This window comes from Mandrillus leucophaeus, unplaced genomic scaffold (assembly GCF_000951045.1).
Source record: "Mandrillus leucophaeus isolate KB7577 unplaced genomic scaffold, Mleu.le_1.0 Scaffold208, whole genome shotgun sequence".
Taxonomy (NCBI): domain Eukaryota; kingdom Metazoa; phylum Chordata; class Mammalia; order Primates; family Cercopithecidae; genus Mandrillus; species Mandrillus leucophaeus.
Window position 1 is genome coordinate 1785199 of NW_012102121.1, and position 14822 is coordinate 1800020.

General features: G+C 45.0%; 1 protein-coding gene across 2 annotated transcripts in view; it reads right to left on the bottom strand.

The window, feature by feature from the left end:
- Positions 1-14822, bottom strand: part of DCAF12 (DDB1 and CUL4 associated factor 12) — a 40247-nt gene that overhangs the window by 21062 nt on the left and 4363 nt on the right. The window contains exons 3-5 of one of the 2 annotated variants that reach the window (XM_011980030.1): positions 2415-2621; positions 2191-2193; positions 1506-1566 (exon numbers count right to left, since the gene is read on the bottom strand). In XM_011980030.1, coding sequence (XP_011835420.1) covers positions 1506-1566; positions 2191-2193; positions 2415-2621 — 271 coding nt within the window. The remainder of the gene's footprint in view (positions 1-1505; positions 1567-2190; positions 2194-2414; positions 2622-14822) is intronic. The other variant, XM_011980031.1, reaches the window with a different exon arrangement.

Here is a 14822-nt window from a genome sequence, read left to right on the forward strand (position 1 = left end):
AAAAAAAAAAAAAAAAAATCTAAGCACTTTGGGAGGCTGAGGCAGGAGGATAGCTTGTGCCCAGGAGTTGAAGGCTACAGTAAGCCATGATGGTGCCACTGCACTCCAGCCTGGGCAACAGAGCAAGACCCTGTGTCTAAAAGAAAAGAAAAAAGGTACTGGAAAAAAAGACTAGCAAGTTATATTTTAAAATGTCAACAGTAGTTATTACTAGCTGGGTGTGATGGTGTGTGCCTATAGTCCCAGCTACCTGTGAGCCTGAGGCAGAAGGATCACTTGAACCCAAGAGCTCAAGGATGCAGTAAGCTAGGATCATGCCACTGTAAGCAAGCCTGGGTGACAAAATGAGACACTGTCTCAAAAAGAAAACAAAACAACCCACAAAAAAAAAGTAGGTATATCTGGATAGAGATCTTCTGGGTGGTCCTTACTTCCTTTTTTTTAATCTATCTATCTATCTATCCTTTTTTTTTTTTTTCTTTTTGAGATGGAGTCTCATGCTGTCGCTCAGGTTGGAGTGCAGTGGCACCATCTCAGCTCACTGCAACCTCTGCCTGCTGGGTTCAAGCAATTCTCCTGCCTCAGTCTCCTGAGTAGCTGGGACTACAAGCGCCCATGACCACACTCAGCTAATTTTTTGCACTTTTAGTAGAGACAGGGTTTCACCATGCTGGCTAGCCTGGTCTCAAACTCCTGACCTTGTAATCTACCCACCCTGGCCTCCCAAAGTGCTGGGATTACAGGTGTGAGCCAACACGCCCAGACTATATTTTAAAATTTTCTTTTTTTTTTTTGAGACACAGTCTTGCTCTGTGCCCAGGCTGGAGTACAGTGGCACAATCTCAGCTCACTGCAAGCTCCGCCTCCCAGGTTCACACCATTCTCCTGCCTGAGCCCCCCATGTAGCTGGGACTACAGGCGCCCGCCACCACACCCAGCTCATTTTTTGTATTTTTAGTAGAGACCGGGTTTCACCGTGTTAGCCAGCATGGTCTCAATCTCCTGACTTTGTGATCCACCCACCTCGGCCTCCAAAAGTGCTGGGATTACAGGCATAAGCCACTGCACCCAGCCTATTTTAAAATTTTCTTACAATAAATGTGTATCACTTTTACACTAAATAAAAAAATTATTATTCTATAGGGCCACCCTCTGTCATGTAGGCTGGAGTGCACTGGCATGATCACAGCCTGATGCTGCCTGGATCTCGTGGGCTCAAGCAATCCTCCTGCCTCAACCTTCTGAGTATCTGGGACAATAGGTATGCAGTACCATACTCAGCCAATTAAAAAAAATTGTAGAGATGGGGTCTCATATGTTGCCCAGACCAGTCTTGAATCTTGGGCTCAAGTGATCCACCCACCTCAGCCTCCCAAAGTCCTGGGATTATAGGCATGAGTCGCCGCACCCAGCCGGGCTATTTCCTATCACACTACTATCCCTTTTCAATCTCTAGCCCCCAATCCTTGCCACATCAAAAGCTCCCTGTAAAAGGGCAAATTTACCCGACACTGCCATAGTGTCGCTGATCCATGCGATGGAAAAGATCCAGTCCTTGTGTCCATCCTTGGAGAGCAGGGAGTAACAGGTACAGGGAGGAAAACAAGAAATTAGTAAAATAAGTATTGTAATAAACTCTCTATTTTTGTAAAATTACAACTCTGATCTCTGGTGGTCTCAACCCATAGAGAATGATCAATCTTTATCTTCTATCTTGAGGAGCTCAAAGCTGGAATGAAATTGGCACTACTGTGGGTAGTGGACACATAGCTCTTGCCTTCTACCTCTGGGTCCCATCTTCTATCTGGAACTTTCTTCTTCCAGACATCTAGATATCTACATGGCTTGTACCTCATTTCTTTTAAGTCTCCCTGCTCCAGTATCATCCTATCAATGAAACTTTATCTTCTGATACAGCATCCTCCACCTCACTCTCAGTCCCTTTATGCTGCCTTTATTCTTCTCCATGGCACTTATCACACTCTGACATATTACTGGTAATTATTAGTTTATATGGCTTATATTTTGGTTTATATGTCACCCTCCACTAGAATGTAGGCTTCAAGAGGACAGGGGCTTTATCTGTTCTGTTCACTGCTGTGTCTCAAACCATGTCTCAAACAATACCTAGCCATAGAAGACTGAATAAATGCCTGGCGAATGAATGGATGATTTAGTAAACTCTGCTACTCTCTGAGTATGGGCAGTGGGAAGTATGTGGACACTATGGATTCAAATGCAACCCAATAGTGTTGGTCCCTGAGATGTGCTGCTTGCCCCTTTATCAAACATACACTGTGCCCTATGGGGAGTCCAGTTCCCACTCTGGGCTGCTGAGAGGAGGGTCCATGTTAACCACTGAGACCCGTTTAAAACCAAGGCTCCCCCCAACTACAACTACTGGGAAAACTTACATCTCCTACACACACAGGATCCAGTGTAGGTAGTCGATAGATGGCAAGACTGTTGGGGTTGTCTCCTCCAGTGGCTAGCAGTGTTCTAGAAGGATTCAGCTCGATGGCATGGATACCACAGCCCTGCTGGGTCACACCTCCAGGTTCCCGGTCTTTCAGAATTGGGATCTTGGTGATCTGGCTTGTCTGGACATCTACTACAAATAGCTACAAGAAGAAAAAGATACAGAAGCTGAACATAGTTCCGATTTAACATGGCCAATACAGGGTATAAACATCCTTTTGTTCAACTGTTCATCAACATTTAACTAACATCTACTACATGTTAGACCCTAGGAATTATTAAAGGCATGGTCAGGACTACTAATGAAATGAAACATGAAATAAGTCAATATAACACAGTATTAGAGATAGGAATAATATGCTACATGAACACAGATTAGGAAGTAGTAAATTCTGCCTGGGATTCAGAGGTTTCCAAGAGGCCTTGTATTAGAGCAAGACCAACAGGTTTCTGTCGGTTTGGAAATATTTTACACATTGAATCCTCACCTAACCATGCACACAAACTTTTAAACAAAACACAATTCCCAGAACACATCATGGTTACTAATATACCTATTAATATTACTAAGTTTTCTGGAATGACCTGAGACATACGACACGGAAGAATTATTAATATCTCATGGCTGTTCTCTATACACACACATCCCATTCAGTTCTATTCCTCCCTGCCTTTGCTCTTGCTACTACCTCTGCCTGAAAGGCTCTCTTCCACCTCTTTACCCTCTAAGATTCAACTTAGACACATGCTTTATGGAAAAATCAGTCTTAGAGAAAGGACAGCCCTTATAAGAGTCAAACTCTTCACATGATTCAACAGTTCATTCCTTCAGACACTCACTTCTTTGCCAGTACTGTTCTAAGTGTTATGAACACAGTTATGAATGAGAGAAATAATATCTGCCCTAATATATATACCTTATAGCCTAAGAGGCTGAAATAAAATCCTATCAGCAATTCTCATGGTGAAGCCAAACATGTCAAACCTTTACATAAATAAACCTGCTGCTTGCACAGAAGATCTATGAAAGCAGAAACTAGGTGAGTCTTAAGTTTAAAATATAAAAAGGGCCGGGCGCGGTGGCTCACGCCTGTAATGCCAGCACTTTAGGAGGCCGAGGCGGGCGGATCACCAGAGGTTGAGAGTTTGAGATCAGCCTGGCTAATATGGTGAAAATCCTACTAAAAATACAAAATTAACTGGGCACGGTGGCACATGCCTGTAATCCCAGCTACTCGGAAGGCTGAGGCAGAAGAATCACTTGAACCCAGGAGGCGGAGGCTGCAGTGAGCGAGGATCGAGCCACTGCACTCCAGCCTAGGCAACAGAGTGAGACTCGGTCTCAACAAAAAAACAAAAACAAACACACACACACATACACACACACACACACACACACACACACACACACACATATGAATGAAGTGGACAAGGTGGCAAGTGCCTGTAGTCCCAACTACTTAGCTACTCAGGAGGTTGAGGCATAAGGATCACAAATTGAGCCCAGCCTGGGCAAAACAGCAAGACCCTGTCTCAAACAAACAAATACATATATGTATTTTATGTATATATTTTTATATACTTTTTTTTTTTTTTTACTAGGAAAATGGTTTCATTGAAGTGTCTTTAGAGCTGTGATATCAAGACATGAAGAACAAGTGCACACACAGACATGGCTATCACAGAACAGACTGTGGGTGAATAAAAAGTTCACACCACTTCTTCCCTTTACCCAGTAACAGAAGGCTCTAGGCCACCTCCTCACAGGCCCACTCTTCAGACTCTCTCTCCTCCTCAGCTGTGGTATCCTGTACTTGGACACGTTCATGTTGCTTGCAGCCTCAGGGAACTCCATCTTGTCCATGCCACTGCCCATGTACTAGTGCAGGAAGGTTTTGTGCCAGAACATGACTATGAACTGTTCCGAGATGCACCTGAACAGCTCCTAGATGGCTGTATTGTTGCCAATGACAGTGGCAGCCATCTTTAGCCCCCAGGGTAGAATGTTACAGACAGCTGTTTTCGCCTTGTGGGGGATTCAATCAACAAAGTAGCTGCTGTCCTTGTTTTGGAGATTAAGCATTTACTTAACCACCTCTTCCATGCACGTATGGTCCCTGAACATAGCAGCTGCTAAGCAACAGCCACAAAGCGGGGGTCCCAGGCAGCCATCACATTCTTGGCATCAAACATCCGCTGGATCGGCTCGGGCACCATTGGGGCTCAGTACTGCTGGCTATCCTGGATGGTCGGCAGGGCGAAGCCAGACATGAATAAGTGCAAGCGGGGAGCAGGGCCATATTCATGGCCATTGAGCTCGCCCTGGAAGCTCAGGCAGGTGGTGACCCCACTCACAGTGCAGACAACAGGTGGCTCAGGTGGGTGTGGGCAGTTTTAGGGTTCGGAAACAGATGTCTTAGACAGCTTCCTTATCAATGCAAAAGGTCTCATCTGTGTTTTCTGTGAGCTGGTGGACTAAGAGGGTGACACTGTAGGGCTCTAGCAACATGTCCAACACCTTGGGAGGGGGCATTACACTGGATACATAAATATTTAAATTATATATAATATGCACATTACATATTTAAATATATATTATATATATTTATTAGAGACAGAGAGAAAGAGAGAGGAGTAACTAGAAGAGTGTCAGACAAAGACTGAGTGGGAGCAGGGGGAAGAAGGAGACAAACCACTCCCAAAATGGCAACTACCTGAGAGCAGCAGATCCCACAAGCATGTGAAACTCAATATGCCCAAAACCAGTCACCTTGCTCCTCAAATTGCTCACTTTCCTAACGCCACCACTATCTACCCTGTCACTCAAGTGTGGATTTTATCCTAGATTACTCCTCTTCCCTCATTTCCATTATCCTAGTCCTGCCAAACCTACCTCCTAAATATTCTTACAGCTGGCTCCTTCCTCTGCTTCCTCACTTATCACTTCTCCTTGGACAACCACAATTAGTCTTTGTGCCTTCAGGCAACACCGCTATCAAATTTAATCTATTATAAGCAGATTCATCTTCCTAAAAATGGAAATCTTCCCATGCCAGTCCCCAACTAAAAAACATCCTATGACTCCCTGTCACCTAAATCTGAGATACTTAGCATGGCATTAAGACTCTCCTCATGGCCAGACTTTGGAAGGCCAAGGAAGAAGGATTACTTTAGCCCAGGAGTTTATGACGAGCTCAGGCGGCACAGTGAGAACTTGTCTCTACAAAAAATCAAAAAATAAGATGGGAGGATTACTTTAAGCCCAGAAGGTCAAGGCTGCAGTGAGCCGTGATGGTGCCACTGCACTCCCACCTGGGTGACAGAGCAAGACCCTGTTTCAAAAAAACAAAACAAAACCAAGAGTCTCCTCAGTCCAGCCCTACTATCTTCACGTCTTGCCATACACTTCAAACTCTAGAAATAATTGGTTATAAATATCATACATGAAAAATTCTTCAGCGAAATATAATTATTTTGTTCCATGCTCATGCTGTTCACAATGCCAGAAATGCTTCTCCTACTCTTTTCTGTTTTTTTTCCTTTGAGACCAAGTCTTGCTCTGTCGCCCAGGCTGGAGTACAGTGGCGTGATCTTGGCTCACTGTGACCTCTGCCTCCTGGGTTCAAGCAATTCTCCTGCCTCAGTCCTCCAAGCAGCTGGGACTACAGGCATGCACCACCACGCCCAGCTAATTTTTGTATTTTTACTAAACACGGGGTTTCACCATATTGGCCAGGCTGATCTCGAACTCCTGACCTTGTGATCCACCTGCCTCAGCCTCCCAAAGTGCTGGCATTACAGGCGTGAGCCACCGCTCCCAGCCTCTCCTACTCTTTTACCTGGCCAGTGTGTACTTATCTTTCATGATTCAGTTCAGACACGTCCTCGTGGAATATTCTCTAAATGTCCAGGCTGATTAAGTGTCTCTCTTGTAGGGTCCCAAGATATTCCTCTACCCACAACACTTAGACCATATCACACTGATTTAAAATACTACTTATTTGTCTTCCTCATAAAGCTATTAACTCTCTCCCAATTCTAAGTGCAGAGAATTTATCTTATTTGACTCTATAATCTTGCCCCAGCTACTACTTAAGCATTTACAACAGTCACCTTTCAGAAGGCCTGCCCAACTAATGTAGTAGGCCCCCACATCGCTGTGAGAGTGAGGCTCTGTAGCTGTTTATTTGATATAAGCCTAGATTCCTTGATCACAGCACAGTCTAGAGGGAGTTTCAGGAGAATCAGTCCAAAGGCTAGACTGGACTAGGCCATTCAGATTCTTTAGGGAATGTGTAACTGGCTGGTGGTACTAGACCAAACTTCCTGGGTGGCCACTTTTTACCAAAGCCAGTCCTCGGAGAAAACTTAAGACATGAAGCATGGGCCAGGCACAGTGGCTCATGCCTGTAATCCCAGCACTTAGGGAGGCTGAGGCAGGCGGATCACTTGAGGTCCGGAGTTCAAGACTAGCCTCGCGAACATACTGAAACCCCATCTCTATTAAAAATACAAAAAAAAATTAGCTGGACGTGTTGGCGGACGCATGTAATCCCAGCTACTCGGGAGGCTGAGACAGAAGAATTGCTTAAACTCAGGAGGCGGAGGTTGCAGGGAGCCGAGATCATACCACTGCACTCCAGCCTGGGAGACAGAGTGAGAGTCCATCTCACAAAAAAAAAAAAAAATTTGCTGGGCATGGTGGTGTGCACCTGTAGTCCCAGCTACTTGGGAGGCTGAGGCAGGAGAATCGCTTGAACCCGGGAGGCAGAGGTTGCAGTGAGTCAAGATAGCGCCACCGCACTCCAGCCTGGCGACAGAGCAAGACTTTGCCTTTAAAAAAAAAACCCAAAAACAAAAAACTATATATATATACATACATACATATATATACATATGGCTTGTAATACCAATTTTAGGAACTTACACTGAGGAAATAGTGATGGGTGAACAGTTTGAACTACTGTACATCTTTTTTAATTATAGAGACAGGGTCCCACTATGTTGCCCAGGCTGTAATAAAATCCTCCTGGGCTTAGGCAATCCTCCTGCCTTAGCCTCCCAAAGTGCTGGGATTACAGATATGAGCCATCATACCTTGCCACTACATACCTTTAACAGCGATAAGGTAGTTCACTGCATGAATATACTAACATTAATTGAATGAACTCCCTACTATTGAACACTTACACCATGTCCAAATTTTAGTAATACAAAACATGGCAATGAACATTCTTTTATTGAAATCCAGGGCCTCCTCTTAGTACTGGGGCATAAGGAGGAAAAAAATTAAATAAATCAATCCAGGGTTGGGTGCGGTGGCTCATGCCTGTAATCCTAGCACTTTGGGAGGTGAGCAGATCACCTGAGGTCAGGAGTTCAAGACCAGTCTGGCAAACATGGCAAACCCTGTCTCTACTAAAAATATAAAAATTAGCCAGGCGTGGTGACAGGTGCCTTCAATTCCAGTTACTTGGGAAGCTGAGGCAGGAGAATCGCTTGAACCCAGGAGGGGGAGGCTGCAGAGATCGCGCCACTGAACTCTAGCCTGGGCGACAGAGTGAGAGTCCATCTCAAAAATAAATAAATAAATAATACAAATAAATAAATAAATCTGGCTGGGCACAGTGGCTCACACCTGTAATCCCAGCACTTTGGGCGGCCAAGGCAGGCAGATCACTTGAGGTCAGGAGTTCAAGACCAGCCTGGCCAACACAGTGAATGAAACCCTGTCTCCAATAAAAATACAAAAATTAGCCAGGCATGGTGGCGTGCGCCTGTAGTCCCAGGTACTTGGGAGGCTGAAGCAGGAGAATCGCCTGAACTCAGGTGGCAGAGGTTGTAGTGAGCCAAGATGGCACCACTACACTTCAGCCTGGGCAACAGGGTAAGACTCTGTCTCAAATAGTAGTAATAATAAATAAATAAATAAATAAATAAATAAATCCGACTAGGCACGGTGGCTCACGCCTGTAATCCCAGCACTTTGAGAGGCCGAGGCGGGTAGATCACCTGAGGTCAGAAGTTTGAGACCACCCTGGCCAACATGGTGAAACCCCATCTCTACTAAAAATACAAAAATCAGCCGGGCGCAGTGGCGGGTGCCTGTAATCCCAGCTACTAGGGAGGATGAGGCAGAAAAATCGCTTGAACCCAGGAGGCGGAGGTTGCAGTGAGCTGAGATCGTGCCCCTACACTCCAGCCTGGGCAACAGAGCAAGACTCTGTCTCAAAAATCAATCATCAATCAATCCACGTGTCTGTGCTATGCCAAGATCTTAGACACTCTGAGCTGTGAATCTAAACTGTTCCTACACAAGATGGGCTACACCACTAGCTAGCTAAGATAAGTAATGGTACTTCATAATAGGTCTTGAATTCTGATGTTTCGCTACAGAATCATGACTTCGTGGAAGGAGGGCCACATTAGGATTTACAATTATTTTGGATTTAAGTGACATAATTTTTATAAGCTTTACATCTGGCAGTAAATTGATTTCTAATCCTTGATTTTTTTTTTTTTTTAATGGAGTCTCGTTCTGTTGCCCAGGCTGGAGTACAGTGGCACTATCTCAACTCACTGTAACCTCTGCCTCCTGGGTTCAAGCGATTTTCCTGCCTCAGCCTCCTGAATACCTGGGACTACAGGGGCACGCCACCACGCCTGGCTAATTTTTTGTATTTTTAGTAGAGACGGGGTTTCACCGTGTTAGCCAGGATGGTCTCCTGACCTCGTGATCCGCCTGCCTCGGCTGGCCAAAGTGCTGGGATTATAGGTGAGCCACCGCGCCTGGCCTCTAATCCTTGATTTTGGAGGTCTCTGTTAAAAATGAACTGAGTCCTAAAAGCCAGTTTTGGCAAGACACCTTGATTTTACCTAGTACCCACCAAAGTGACCACATAAACTCTGACAACATACAACAGTGGTTTAGCTACCTTAAGCATCTATCTAAACAAAAATTTGTTAAAAATAAATTCTTGCTGGGCGCAGTGGCTCATGTCTGTAATCCCAGCACTTTGGGAGGCCGAGGCGGGCGGATCACCTGAGGCTGGGAGTTCAAGACCAGCCTCACCGACATGGAGAAACCCCATCTCCACTAAAAATACAAAATTAGCTGGGCGTGGTGGTGCATGCCTGTAATTCCAGCTACTCGGGAGGCTGAGGCAGGAGAATCGCTTGAACCCAGGAGGTGGAGGTTGTGGTGAGCCAAGATCGCACCATCACACTCCAGCCTGGGCAACAAGAGCGAAACTCTGTCTCAAAAAAACAAACAAACAAAAAAAAGAAATTATTCTTAGGCTGTTAAATCAGAATCCTATTTTGTATTGCTTTTATATGCTTACAAATCCCATCACCTATTTCCAATCTGAAAAATAAAAAGGGAAATAAAAGGATTGGTCCAATAGTCTAATTTCATAAGAATCTTTATTTCTTCCTATGGAAGATGGAAATTGATTTCTTTTTTTTCGTTTTCTTTCCAAGATGGAGTCTCACTCTGTCGCCCAGGCTGGAGTGCAGTGGCTCAATCTCAGTTCACTGCAACCTCCACCTCCCGGGTTCAAGCGACTGTCCTGCCTCAGCCTCCCGAGTAGCTGGGACCACAGGCATGCAGCATCATGCCTGGCTAATTTTTGTATTTTTAGTAGAGATGGGGTATCACCATGTGGGTGGTCTCGAACTCCTGGCCTCAAGTGATCCACCTGCCTCAGCCTCCCAAAGTGCTAGGATTACAGGAGTGAGCCACTGCGCCCGGCCTGAAATTGATTTCTATATACTCAAGGATGCTAATAGTTAACATGTAAGTTATTCAGGAGAAAATCTCTACACAGGAAACTTTCAGGTTTTTGTTCCCTGGTGACATTTCCAGGTATAAGGCCTTCTACTCAGAATTAACAGAGACTTTTATCCCTAACTTGCAAACTACTGGAGAGCAGAGATTATAATTACATATCTGGTATATGAAGAGATTACAAACTCTCAATAATAGTGTTAAATAATGATAATATGGCCGGGCGTGGTGGGTCACGCATATAATCCCAGCACTTTGGGAGGCAGAGGTGGGGGTCAGGAGTTCGAGACCAGGCCGGCCAACAAGGCAAGACCCTGTCTCTACTAAAAATACAAAAATTAGCTGGGCATGGTGGTGCATGCCTGTAATCCCAGCTACTTGAGGGGGCTGAGGCACGAGAATCACTTGAACCTGGGAGGCAGAGGTTGCAGTGAGCCAAGACTGTGCCACTGCACTGCAGCCTAGGCAACAGAGTAAGACCCTGTCTCAGAAAAGAAAATAATAATAATAATATCGCTCTCATCTCACACATACTTCCTAAGTGTAACAGCATTAAGACTTGAGAACCGGCCGGGCGCGGCGGCTCAAGCCTGTAATCCCAGCACTTTGGGAGGCCGAGACGGGCGGATCACGAGGTCAGGAGATCGAGACCATCCTGGCTAACACGGTGAAACCCCGTCTCTACTAAAAAACACAAAAAACTAGAAGGGCGCGGTGGCGGGCGCCTGTAGTCCCAGCTACTCGGGAGGCTGAGGCAGGAGAATGGCGTGAACCCGGGAGGCAGAGCTTGCAGTGAGCTGAGATCCGGCCACTGCACTCCAGCCTGGGTGGCAGAGCGAGACTCCGTCTCAAAAAAAAAAAAAAAAAAAAGACTTCAGGACCAAGACCATACGGTTGTGTATTTGCCCATCGAGAATCAAAAGCCCTCTCCAGGGGCTATTTTGAGCTCCAAAAAACTCACTGTGTGACTAAGAGAAGCAACTCCTTTCGTTGCATATTCTACTACTGTATTTTTGAGCGCCTACTTCAGTCCTTCTCACCATCATTTTTTAGGATAAGAAAATGCAGGTTCATCTAGCTGAAACGATTTTAAAAGATGAGTGTTTATTGTACAAACAACACTTTATCAACAATACAGAAATTTAAAATGCAAGAAAGATCACTCAGAACCTTCTCTCTTTTAGAATCTGTTTTTCATTTGTCAGGTTCCTGTTTAGCCTTCAACCACATACATATTATAATCGTGCACAGCTATTATCAGCAGAGACAGGATTTTGTATCTCATTTCATTAAACATATTGAATGCTTTGCACATTACAGTCTCCATAATTATGTTAATGTCTGCATAATACCATCCAGATTTGATTTATCACAATTTACTTAAGTATTCAATTGCTAGTATTTAGATTAAGTAGCTTCCAATTATTATCTTGTTAAAAACGACTTTTCCTTTGGATAAATTCTCAGGTATGAACATTTTAGGTCAAAGGGTATAACATTTTTAGGCTCTTCTTTCAACAGATACTATATACTTTCGTGTTTTTTTCTTTTTTTTGAGACAGGGTCATGTCCTGTCACCTAGGCTAGAGTGCAGTGATGTAATCCCATTTAACTGTAGCCTCGACTTCCCAGACTCAAGCCATCCTCCCACTTGAGCCTCCTGAGTAGCTAGGACCAAAGGCACAAGCCACCATGCCCAGCTAATTCTTAAATTTTTTTGTAGAGATGGGGTCTCACTACATTGCCCAGGCTGGTCTTGAACCTCTGGGCTCAAGTGATCTTCCTGTGTCGGCTTCCCAAAGTGCTGGATTACAGTCATGAGCCACTATGCCCAGCCAATACTGGCCAACATGGTGAAACCCCGTCTCTACTAAAAAACACAAAAAAATTAGCCAGGCGTGGTGGTGGGTGCCTATAATCCCAGCTACTTGGGAGGTTGAAGCAGAAGAATCACCTGAACCTGGGAGGCAGAGGTTGGTTGCAGTGAGCTGAGACCGAGCCACTGCACTCCAGCCTGGGCAACAAGAACAAAACTCAGTCTCAGGAATAAAAAAAAACAACAACAGCCAGGTTGATGGCATGTGGTATAGTCCCAGCTACTCAGGATTCTGGGGCAGGAGGATCCCTTGAGCCCAGGAATTTGAAGCTGCAGCGAGCCATGACTGCACCACTGTACTCCACCCTGGGTGCAAAACCCTGTCTTGAAAAAGAAAAAAGTGGCCGGGCGTGGTGGCTCACGTTTGTAATCCCAGCACTTTGGGAGGCTGAGGTGGGCATATTACATGAGGTCAGGCGTTTGAGACCAGCCTGGCCAGCATGGTGAAACCCCGTCTCCACTAAAAATACAAAAATTAGCCAGGCATGGTGGCATCTGCCTGTGGTCCCAGCTACTTGGGAGGCTGAGGCACAAGAATCGCTTGAACCTGGAGGCAGAGGTTACAATGAGCCAAGATCGCGCCACTGCACTCCAGCCTAGGCAACACAGTAAGACTCGATTTCAAAACAAAGAAAAAGAAAAAAGAGAGAACAAAGCAACCCTGACATAATGGGTTAGCCTGATACTCTCAGGTAGGCCTTGGTATCCTAATGTAAATAAATAATTTCAGAGAACATCAACATCAGTCAAGGCCACTCTGTAACTGTGATAAAGACAAAAACAAGACCACTCTGTAATCATACCTGAACACAGACCAAAACAAGAACACTGGCCAGGCAAGGGGGCTCACGTCTGTAATCCCAGCACTCTGGGAGGCCGAGGTGGGCGGATCACCTGAGGTCAGGAGTTCGAGACCAGCCTGGCCAACATGGTAAAACTCTGTCTTTACTAAAAATATGAAAATTAGCTGTGCGTGGTGGCATGTGCCTGTAGTCCCAGCCACTCGGGAGGCAGAGGTGAGAGAATCACTTGAACCTGGGAGACGGAGGCTGCAGTGAGCCAAGATCGTGTCACTGCATTCCAGCCTAAGCGATAGAGCGAGACTCCATCTCAAAAAACAAACAAACAAAAAACCCAAGAACACTGCCTAAACCACAAAAGATCAAATATCCCCTTAACCTTGCTAATATAAATGACAGTTTCATCTTTATCAATTACAGCTTTAATCTCCTTCTAGATGAGATTAAGATACCCAAACATAGAATTTGCCCCTGTCGTGACAGTATCCACCTGGAGCAAAGTGCTATATCCTTAAGCCTTCCCCCAAATCACGTGCAACAAGTCCCAGTGTTGTAACACCTTTCTGGCACTCTTACTGAGCGGTCCCTTGCTCCTCTATGGAGAAGGTTCTCCCAGGTACAACAAGCAACAACATCTGACTTGTTCTGCAACAAGAACAGTCCCTGATAGTCTTTGGCTGGAGAGTGCTGACAATGGGAAGTAAGAGTTCACGTCCAAAATTAAATACCTCCAACTGTGTAGATCATCACTCTGCCGATCACCATCCTTCTCCTCAAATCACACCCCACCCCTAACCCCTTCAAGAGTCCTCCTTTCAGCCAGGCACGGTGGCTCATGTCTGTAATTTCAGCACTTTGGGAAACCGAGACAGGTGGATCATGAGGTCAGACGATCAAGACCATCCTGACCAACAGGGTGAAATCCCGTCTTTACTAAAAATACAAAAATTAGCTGGGCGTGGTGGCATGTACCTGTAATCCCAGCTACTTGGGAGGCTGAGGCGGGAGAATCGCTTGAACCCAGGAGGCAGAGGTTACAGTGGGCTGAGATCGAGCCACTGCACTACAGCCTGGCGACATAGCGAGACTCCGTCTCAAAAAAACAAAACAAAAAAAAAACAAAAATAAAGTCCTCCTTTCTTGATTTATTTTCTGTATTCTCCTGGTTTTCCTGAGTTCCCTGCTCCCCCGCAGCAGTTCTTCTTGCCCTGTAAATGTACATGTTTTCCAAGGTTCTCTCCTAAGCTTATCTGTCAGTATCAGTGGTTCTTAACCATTTTTGGCTCATAGTACTCTCTTTGAAAATCTAAGGACAAAAACTAAGAACTACTTCCCACACCACCCCCCCAAAATCTTGCCCAGAAAGTACACATACAATCAAAACTTTGCAATTTTAGGGAAAGTTTACACAACTCAAGCCAGGAATGCCTGCTCTCTACCCTCTTTCCCATGGTAATGTAACAATTTCAATAATTCCTTCTACATAAATGACTGCCAAATCACTAACTTCAATCCTTACTCTCTGCCAAACTTCAACTAATTGATGAAAAGGACAAAACCCAAATCTGTTCCTTAATATTCACTCTGCCATCTTTCCAGTTATATAGGTTCAAGACATTAGTATCTTTTAATTAATTAATTAATTTATTTTTATTTTTTTAGACGGAGTCTCGTTCTGTTGCCCAGGCTGGAGTGGAATGGTGCAATCTCAGCTCACTGCAACCTCCACCTCCCAGGTTCAAGCGATTCTCCTGCCTCAGCCTCCCAAGTAGCTGGGATTACAGGCACCCAGCATCATGCCCAGCTAATTTATTTGTACTTTTATAGAGACAGGGTTTCACCATGTTGGCCAAGCTGGTCTCGAACTCCTGACCTCAGG